At 61.0% G+C, this 9921-nt stretch overlaps 1 protein-coding gene across 1 annotated transcript; it reads right to left on the reverse strand.

The window, feature by feature from the left end:
- Positions 1 to 1014: 1014 nt before the first annotated feature.
- MNX1 (motor neuron and pancreas homeobox 1) lies at positions 1015 to 5602 on the reverse strand. Its single transcript, XM_052639181.1, has 3 exons — positions 4903 to 5602; positions 1975 to 2135; positions 1015 to 1377 (listed from the first exon to the last, which is right to left on the reverse strand). The coding sequence occupies exons 1-3, from the start codon at positions 5600 to 5602 to the stop codon at positions 1015 to 1017; spliced, it is 1224 nt and encodes a 407-aa protein (XP_052495141.1).
- Positions 5603 to 9921: the final 4319 nt, after the last annotated feature.

The following is a 9921-nucleotide window of genomic DNA, read 5'->3' on the forward strand; positions in this document are numbered from 1 at the left end:
GAGGCCATCCCGGGCAGGGCGCGCAAGCAGCGCCGCGGCCAAACGGACCCTAGAGACCAGTGTAGTCATTTGAAGCTCCTTTTCTGAAATATTCAGAGTGTTTCCACGTCTGAGGCGCCAGCGAAAAAAGAAGATCCTCATAGAAATAGGAAAACAAACACGCGGCGTCCAGAGTTACTCCTTTGAGATGCTCGCATCTGCGACAGACGTGGGCCGGCACGTGGACGCGCGCTGACACCTGGCCTCGGGGACTTTTAGAGACACTTGGTACTTGCGACTCCCCAGCAGCCGGAATCAAGTTCCCCCGACCCCTGGCCTCAGGGCCGGGAGGAGGTGGCGGTCCTGACACCCATTCGCGATTCTGATTTTCACCTTCTGCTGTCAACTCAGGAATACGGCCCACCCCATCATTTCAGCAACAAAAACAGTAAAACTTGCTTTCACAACTCCCCTCAAAAGACTTGCACTCTCATCCAGTAAAAAAACCAATTTATTTTACATTCCATCGTGGGCGATGGCAGAAGCTAAATGATAATTTAGCATGCGTAAGTACACATTTCTTTATATATATATATTTATAAATACAATATACAAAAATAAAGGCAATACAGTTTTGGGATGTCCAGCAGTTTGGACGCTCATGACAAATTCCCCCCTTCCCAACATACATAAGCACAAAACGTTTTTTTCTTTTTCCAACACTCAGAAGAACGGCGTATCCGGAGAAGGTTTCAGGTTTCGGAGGTCGTTTAACACTGCAGGTTTCCGACGTCACCATTCGGGAAGAAGGGAGCCGGGAGGCACCCGCGATGGTCGGTTCTTCTCAGGAACGCCTCCCCTCAACGCAAGCCAAATTAAATTAAAAAGAACAAGAGTTCGAGTTTGAACCTGCTGGGCCTCCTTCTCTGTCCCTTGAAAACGGACCCAGAAGGGCAGCCCCCAGGACCCCGCGCCTCGGCTCGCGGGCCTGGGGGCGCGGGTGAGGTCGCGGCGTCTGGGCCGCCGGCGGGGCCCCTACTGGGGCGGGGGCTGGTGGCCGGGCGCGCCGGGCCGCGGGGGCGGCGAGTCGGCCCCGGAGGAGCAGTCGGAGGAGGCAGCGCGCGCGCCCGCGCCGTTGCTGTAGGGGAAGCGGTCCTCGTCGTCGTCGTCGTCGTCGTCCTCGGGCTCACTGTCCCTCAAGTCCCGCAGGCGGCGTGCGCCGCCCTTGTCCCCGGGCGCCGGCGTTCCCAGCGGCTCCTCGTCCCCCGGGTCCTCGGCGCCGCCGCCTTTGCCCGCGCCGCCGCCTCCCTTCTGCTTCTCGGCCTCCTGCGCCGCCTGCTCTTTGGCCTTCTTGCTGCGCTTCCACTTCATCCGCCGGTTCTGGAACCAGATCTTCACCTGCGGGCGCGCGCGGCGTGAGAGGCCGGTCGTCTCCCTCCCTGCCGGTCGGTCTCCTGCGCCCCGGCTCCCGCCCCTGCTTGCGTGGGGGCCCGGCGCGTCCGCCATCGCCAGGGCCTGGGTGGGGTTCCCCTTAGAGGGCTCAGGAGCTCCGAAAGACTGGCACGGACTGGGGGCTCTGAGGAAGCTCAAACCAAGACCGCCCCCCCCCCCCCGAGGTCTTCCACCTGCACTCTCGGTCTGCGTGGGAAGGGCCAGGGCAGCTACGCTGCCCACTGCTGAATCTCAAGATGCCCCCTCCTCTCTCTTCCCGGAACGAACAAAATTGCTCTAATATGGCTTGAGGACTGACTACCTGCTTCCAAACAGGGTGTGTGCGTCAGTGTGTGTGTGTGCATGTGAAGATTCCTGGGCCCACCAGAAGCAGCTGAATCAGACCCTGGCATAGAAACCCTGAGGGGAGATGTGAATCCATGCCCTGAAGGTCAATAGGAGCAGCTCCAGGTGCCCAGGGAGGCCCAGGGTGAGGAGAGCAGAGCGACAGGGTCCCTGGGAGGCTGGAACGTGCCGGCAGGGGGTGCGGGGCGTGCACCGTACCTGAGTCTCCGTGAGCATCAGTGAGGTGGCCACCTCGAAGCGTTTGGGCCGCGACAGGTACTTGTTGAGCTTGAACTGGTGCTCCAGCTCCAGCAGCTGCTGGCTGGTGAAGGCAGTGCGGGGCCGCCGGCACTTCCCCAGCAGGTTGGACTGCGCCTGGGCTGGGGTGGGAGAGACCGTAAGGCTGGAGGGAGCCGGGCCAGCAGCGCCCCTCACACCCCGCTGCCCGCTGCTCGGGCCCTGCAGGGTTGCTGCTCCATCTTCAGGGTCAGCACCCCCTCCTCAGGGAGGCCCTGGAGCCCTGGGCCCCACCACCAGGTGGACCCAGACCGTCTGGGTTTAATGGGGCCAAATCTTTTCATCCCAGGCAGGGCCGGGTGTCCTATCGACCAGGCTCGCCTTGGCCCCTCGGGTGAGCGTTGGTGGAAAGCAGGCAGACAGAAAGGCAAGTAGCAGAGGCCCGGAGACCACCCCTTGCCCGCTCTGCCCAGCGCTTTCCCCCCCAACTCAGGCCCAAACCCACACAAGCCCTGGCGAATCACTTCCTGCTTCTTCCGGGTGCAGAATTCCCACCACTACCTCCTTACACACAAACCGAGCAGAAGGAGAAAAGGGGGAGAAAGAGGAGGAAGGGAGGAGGGAGGAAAAGGGCCAGATCCTGGGCCTAAGCATGTGTTCCTCCGGTAAAGTGTTTTCTGACAATGCTGCCCAGTTCCCAGGGGCAGAGCCTGGGACAATTGGAAGCTTTTCAGGACAATTCTCATTACGCAAATTAAAGGCCTGGGCACAAGGGGGATCCGGGTTTCTGTGTGTTCAAGGAGGTCTCTCTGCTTTATTTACATAATTTCACACGGTTACATCACAGAGAATTTTATGACCTCAAAACGAGACTTCCCTTGATTTCCCAGGAGCCTGACAAGTGTTAGACAATAAAAGAAAGGAAAGCAGCAGCCAGCCCCGGGCAGGCCAGCCCAGGCTCCCCTGGGATGGGCAATTTGCTTTATGGGAAGGCCCACGCCCCCTGCTTTAGTTAAACAAGGCCCCGAATTCCCAACTTGACAATACATTAGAACTTTAATTAAAATGCTGGCTCTGAAGGGACCATTTGGAAATGCCATCCCATGGCTGAGACACCAGTTGAAACCAAACAGGTTTTCCAGCGAGAACCCATTATTCCAGCATCCTTGCCTGTTCGTATTGCCCTTTAGGATTTGGTGTTCAAATTCTTTCTCTGAACTTAAAGCTGGCTGGGTTTTAATTAGCTACCTCCGGGTCAAGATTAGGAGAAAGAATGAGCGAAGCATGTTGGCAAAGCGGTGGGGTTTTAGTCGATTTTCTGGGCAGCCTTGGGCTCCACGGAGGCCCGAGAAAACAGCCCGGTGGCCAGGGAACCCAGTTTGGGGGAGGGGGGCAGCCGGTGTGCACAACCCCTCCCCCCGGACCCCCACGGCAGGAGACTAAGCCTGCCAGGTGCTGGGAGATCCGGTCAGAGTGGAAGATAGCTGGGTGGGATTTCATCAGCAGGGCTTGCTGGGCCCCGAGGGCTCCCTGGGTTTGGTGGACTGGGGTCAGCAGTAGTTCAGGTGTGCCTGAAGCTGTGGATGCGAGAGCCAGCTTGCCCTCTGCCTGGCCTGGGGCCCGGAGGGGTGACCCCATGGAAGAGAAGGGTGGCTATCAGGGCCTTCTGGGAGCTGAGCCAGGCCGGCCTGGGGCTCCGAGGGCAAACCGCACATGCTGAGCTTTTCTCACCCGGCTGTGACTTCTCCAGCTTTGTGGGGTCCTAGCTTTTCTCTGTTTAGTCACAACCATCGCTTCTAGCAGAGGAATCTGATTTCTGGCAAGTGTGTGTTTGTTTTCTTTTTCACTCCCCCCCACCCCATGCCTGCATCTCTCTAGTCTAAACAAATTCACTCAGACCGAAATAATGGGGTCTCTTTGTTTGGGTGTTTGGCCGCTGGAAGCGTCAAGCCTCACGCATCTTCCACCGATCGAGCCAGGACGCAGCGAGCGGACCAGAGATCCAGACTCCCCGCAGCTCCAATACTGGGCCCCGGCGGCGGGCGCCAAGAAAGCCCGGGAGAGACCCAGGCCCCGGCGAGGTGTCCCGTCTGAGTGGCGAGTTCGCCGCCCACAGTTGGGCCGCTCTGGGGTTGGGGGTGGCCAGCCCTCCCCGGCTGCGGTCTCGGGGAGGGGTTCTCGCTGTGCTGGGCGCCCTGAATTCGAGGTGGGCGTCTGCTGCTCAAAGCCCCTTAGGGGGTACCCCAAAGTAGGAGGGTGCATCTCCGGCCCGCTGGAGCATGCCATCTTGGTTCAGACCGGGCCACCCGCATTCCTGGGCCTCTCCCCACCCCGGACCCGGCGCCTTCCAGAGGCGGGTACAGCCCCGCAAGGGCCCCAGCCTTGCGTCTCCAGCCTCTTGAGGCTCATTCCTCCTTTCCGACTCTGGGAGCTCTACCCTCTCCTGGGAGGGACCCGGAATCTCTCCAGAGCCCAGAATGTGGGACCGAAGTCACGTCCGTTTCTCTCAGCATAAAGCCCTGGTTTCGGTGGCCTCTGATTCCCAGGCACGCCTAACTCGGCTCTCCTTCCCCCACCACTTCCTTCTCTAGCCTGCCGGTTAATCATTAGATTTTAGTCTCACACCTCCAGCTGCCCTTTCCCGTTAAGAGAGGAAGAGAACAAGGACCGCGCGTGGCCATTTTTTCGATCGCTGCCGATCCCACGCTGCGGAGCCCGCGCGAGTCCTCGCAGGCCCCAAGCGGAGCCGAGGCGGCCTGGGGGCGCGTCCACAGCTCGCTCGGGGCAGAGAGCCGGGGCAGGAGATGCCGGGCGGAAGATGCGCGGAAGACCCTTCTGCCCGTGCTCGCCACCCCCGCCGCCGCCCCGCTTCCTCCTCGCTCTACAGGCTCGGGGCTGCGCGGTACTCACAGTTGAAGTCCGGCATCTTGGGCAGGATCATGCCCGCGGTGGACGCACGAAGCCACTGGTCCAGCTGGAAGGTGCCGGCGCCCAGCTTGATGGGGTCGGCGGGGTGCGCGGGGTGCGCGCCCTGCACCTGCGGGTACGCGTAGGAGAGCGCCGGGTGCTGCCCGGCCAGCGCGGCCGCCGCCGCCGCCGCCGAGTAGCCGTAGACCGGGTGACCGTAGAGCGCCGCCTGCGCCGGGAGCCCCGCGCCGCCCTGAGCGCCCCCCGGATGCAGCCCCAGCGCCAGGCCCCCTGCGGCTGCGGCGGCGGCGGCAGCTGCGGCGGCCGCGGCGGCGCCGGGGTGCGCGTGGTGGTGGGGCCCTCCGGGCCCGCCGCCCGCCCCGCCGCCCGCCGCGCCGCCCCCGCCGCCCGCTCCCAAGAAGCCGGGTTTGGGCAGCAGCGCGCAGTGCGCGGCCAGCAAGCGCGGCGGCGAAGGGCTCTCTGCGCGCAGGCGGTCGGCGGGCGCCGCGGGCGGCTCCGAGGACGCCGGGCTGCAGCTGCCGCTCGCCCCGCCACTCGCCCCGCCACCGCCGCCGCTGCCGGGTCCAGCTGCGGCGGCCGCGAGCGACGTGACCAGGGCCAGCGGCGCGGTCTGCGCCGAGGCCGCTCGCGGGGGGTCCACGGCCAGCAGCGCGTCGATGCGGAAATTTTTGGATTTTTCCATCGGCTCGTTAGGAGCTGGCGATCGGCGCCGGGCGGTGCGGGACGCGGCCGCGTGCCGGCTTGCGGAGTCCGTGCGCGGCGGCCGCCGGCCCCGAGGCTCGATATGGTTACGATTATTTGCCGTAATCAAAGTGGCCGCAGGAAACTCAGCCGAGGGCGACCATGGTCCGAAAGCCTCCTCCGGGCGGGCCCGCCGGGGCCGCGCTCACTCGCGCCCGCACGGAGCCCACGCGAGCGCTCGGCGCGCCGGGGCCGGGGAGCCCGGCTCAGCGGTGCAGCCGCGGGCGAGCGCGCCGCTGGGGCCCCGCGCCCCTCCGCGCACTTGAAGCGCAGCGCGGCCGCCGATTGGCGCGCGCGGCGGGGCCGGGGGCGGGGCTCCGGGCCGCCATTGGCCGAGGGCTGCACCTGTCAGCGCCCCGGCCGCCCGCCGCCCCGCCCCCGCGCCGCGGGGTCCTAAAGAGCACAACCCCCGGGCCTGGGGGTGGGGCGGGGAGGCGAGGGGCGCGCCCCCACGGTGCCTGCTCGCGCTCCTGACGCTGCAGAGCGGGCCTGCGGGTGCTGGCCGCCCTACCCGAGTTCAGCGTGCCTCCTGTCCCTCCTGCCCGCCAGCCCTTGAGGGTGCCTGCTTCTGCCGGGAGAGCCCACGCGGCTTCCACATCTGGAGGCTCTGCTGGCAGAGGGTCGGTCCCCGGCCCTGCTCCGAGGTCTTGAGACGCGCGGAGGGGTGGGCGGCTGTGTCCGTGCCGCCGGTCCCCCACCTTCTCTGGGACTTCTGTGCGGCTCAGGTGGTGTGCGTGTGTGGTGGGGCGGGGGGCGCACACGTGCCCTCGTCCTCAGCCCTCTCGGGTCCAGGTGAAAAGCTGCAATACCCAGGTGGCCTTGCAGTGTCGCCCACCTGCCCTGGGGCAGGCCCTCGACTACAGAGCTCTTCCTCTCGGCCAGGGACACCCGGCTGTGCGCACGCAGCACGTGGTGCCCACCCTGGCCCTGGAGAGCCCAGCAGGGCCGCAGGCCTCCGAGGCTGGTCACTCTGATCCTGCTGCCCCGAGGCCCTGGGCCGGAAGATGCAGGCTCTCTCCTGCCTGCAGCTCTGGGAAATTGGAGGAAAGGGCTTCCCTCATCCGGAGCAGGGCAGTGGGGAGAGAGTCCAGCCATCACCTCCGTCCCCCATTTGCACTTAACATATTTACAGTAAAAAAACACCTCCAAGGGCGTTTTGAAGAGGAAAGAATGGCCATGCAGGTCCAAGAGCCCAGCGGCCACCGACACCAGGATTTGTCAACAGCTCCATCACACTTAGTTATCTTCTCCAGACCGATGTGAGAATTGGAGAGGGAGCTTAGGTGGCTTCGCCTGGAGGTGAGAGGTGACTAAAGCACAAGAAGGGGCTGCGGGAGGGGCCGAGGACCAAGGGAAAATGAAACACAGGGCCAGGTAAACTTTACAATTAGCAGGTCAGGTTGCTACAGAGAGGTTTTTAGTGGTAAATGCAGGGACCAAGTCATTTCCCTTCAAAGGCTTTTTACCCAGGTGAGAGTGGATCACAGTGACTCCTGGTTCCGGGGGTGAGCAGTGTTTCCTTTTCACTCTAACAGGGTAGATCCGAGACCCACAGGACTAGTAGGAAGATTAGGAGGATAGGGGCAGATAAGTGACAGCAACTGGAATAAATGTTACACGGTTTTGCAAGAAACGGCAGCTTTGACGTAGTGTTTATCTTCTCTAGATCATGTCTCTATGGTGGTAAAAGTGCAGTCATCCTTCCTCTGAGTGGAGAGAGGAGTGGACTCACATCCCTCGAACACTTACTGTGTGCCACAGGCTTTCTAGAATTATCTTACTTCATCCTCACTGTGATGCCTGATGAGGGATTTCTCATCTGTTTCAGAGTGCAGATTCAAAGAGGTTGAAGCTTTCATCCCAGCAAATTTGTTAAGCCTCAGAGTTTGAAATGAGATGGGTGTGACTGCAGGAGCTTCACATTCCCACTTGCTGTCCCCAGCTCCCCCAGGGTCCCCAGCCCTGTTCCCCGTCCTGTCTGTTCTCTCTGGGGAAGGAGGGTTTTACAAGGAGAACTGAGAGTAGCCAGCGGTTCTGGACAAAAGACCTTCTTCACCCTTCGAGGGAGGGTGACAGTGTCTTTGTTGCCACTCTGCAGCACTCTCGACCACTCTTCCCAAGATAGAGTGAGCAGAGAACGAACGTGGCCACCGCTCTGATGGGGCCGTCTAGCCCCATGGCTGCCTGCCTTTCCCCATCTCATCAGCTCCCCCTCCTCCACCTGTGCTGCAGGTCGGCTGGTCCTGAGAGCAGCGACTTAGGAGGTTGTGGCAGGGGCATGACTGCAAGGTAAACGTCCCGCAGTAGACCGCCTCTCTGCAACCTGAAATAACCGCTGCCAGGGCCGTCTTAGTTGGTGATGGGGTGTGCGGGCTAGACTTCATAAACCACCCCATCTTTAGCAACAAAATCGTTCTTTTTTTAAAAAAATATAACTCCTAGAGGACTCCACATTACCATTTTTTTTTGTTCTGCAATAACTATGCTCCTGAACTTGCATAACCTTCACCTCCCCTGGGCTTCTACTCTGCCTGGACTGGCTGGTAACACTGCCTGAACAGACAGAATGGACACTGTATGTGGGACCCAGCTTGAACCAGGTCACCTGGTTACCCTGAGTCCACACCACCTGAACGGCCCAGGTTACCCTGGGTGACTCTCTAAATGTAGTGTGATTGCAGATGTAGAAGCTTCTTTGTCTTGATGAGTTTTTCTTTGTCTCGAAAAGTCAAGTTTAGACAAAACGGACCCTACATGCTAAAGGACTTTACAATGGTGACACACACTGCTTATGTTAAGAATTAGGTAATACACACGGGAGGTCTCTGTGAAGTTGTATGAGAAGAGAGAGGCAGAGAGGTGAAGCCGTCTGGGAGGTTTGGGGTCTTTGTGTGGTTTACGACGTGTGAAGCTGTGCACACCGGGCTCTTCCTGTTTCCAGCATCTGTATTGACCCAGCCCAGCTGGCTTTGAAGGTTTGGGGTAGACTCCTGTCTGGGGAAGGGCCTCAGCGAGAGATCAAAGGTCTGGTCTGAGCGGTACCCCTGGCCTCAGTCTCCCTGCCAGGGCCACAAGGAGAATTCTCCATTTCCCAGGAGAAGCACCTCCCATCAAGCTGCCTCCCAACCCTGCCCCTCCACTCCAGGCAGCGAACACTGCCTGCACCCACCTTCCTCAGCGAAGAAAGGAGAACTGGAGATGTTTATAAACCAGTGGGAAAGAAAAAGCTGTTGTCATCCATGTCTATTAATGTCTGGAACGGAATATGTGGAGTTGGGATAAAGCCTATATATTCACGTGTTCAGATGATGGAAGGCAGTCATCTTTCTTCATCAGTTACATTTTGCCTCCTTCCACGTGAAGCGGGCAGGCACAACAGAGCAGGAGCGTGAGGGCGGCTCCACCCCGCTGGCCTGGGGCACAGGTGGGAGACGACCTTTCCTGGGAACTGTTCTGCCCAGCTCCCCCCACACCCCTCAGAGCTCAAGGTTTCCAGAGCTGAGACCAGGACGGGTGCAGGTGATTCAGCCTGACCCGCCCAAACCATGCACTGCTCCCGGGACTAACTCTGCTGAACTTCAGTCGAACCACCATGCCAGGCGTCCTTCAGGAAACGGGCACTGGGGTGCTGTGTCACTTGCCGGGGTCAGGACCTAGGCTTTCGGACTCGAACCCGGGCAGGTTACTCTGCAAAGATGCTGGTGAGGAATCCCCGGGTCTGTCAGGGCGGAGGGGCAGGAGGGCGAGGCAGGAACTGCGTGAGACGCTGGGGACCAGCGCGGGAGGGGCTGGGGTCACTGGAGGGCAAGCTGGGGGCCGGGGCGGGCCGCACAGATGTCCCCCAGCCCCCCAGCAGCAGAGCCGGAGAAGGGGGCCCAAGGTGTCTTATAGCGCTCCCTTTGATTCACCGACCTCCTCCTAGATCCGGGCGCTCGGCCTGTTAAAGGGACTGGGAAGGGCCTGCAGGACACGCTGGCGGTTCCCCACTCCAGGCTGCGTGTAGCCAGGCGCCTGGGCTGAAACCCAGCCCACCTCCCGGCATCCCTGGGGTCTCGATCTGTCCCTTTCCAGCTGACTCAGCCTCAAACCAGGGGCCCATTGCTGAGGGCTTGCTAAGAAGGCCAGAGGATGCTGCAGGGTTTACATTCCCATCATTGGAACAACCCAGCAAGCTACCAGCCTTCTATTTTTGGAAATTTCTTCCAAACACAAAAATATCTGCCTTACTCTGAGACTTTGGGCAGCCTTCTAGCTTCCCGG

Source organism: Budorcas taxicolor, chromosome 4 (genome assembly GCF_023091745.1).
Source record: "Budorcas taxicolor isolate Tak-1 chromosome 4, Takin1.1, whole genome shotgun sequence".
NCBI lineage: Eukaryota > Metazoa > Chordata > Mammalia > Artiodactyla > Bovidae > Budorcas > Budorcas taxicolor.

What these genes read in the sequence shown, in the direction of transcription:
- MNX1 (XM_052639181.1), bottom strand. Translation starts at nt 5,602, where the DNA reads ATGGAAAAATCCAAAAATTTCCGCATCGACGCGCTGCTGGCCGTGGAC. An exon ending in CAAGATGCCGGACTTCAACT is followed by an intron (nt 2,136 to 4,902) that starts GTGAGTACCGCG and finishes CTCCCACCCCAG; the next exon opens with CCCAGGCGCAGTCCAACCTG. An exon ending in TGATGCTCACGGAGACTCAG is followed by an intron (nt 1,378 to 1,974) that starts GTACGGTGCACG and finishes GCGCGCCCGCAG; the next exon opens with GTGAAGATCTGGTTCCAGAA.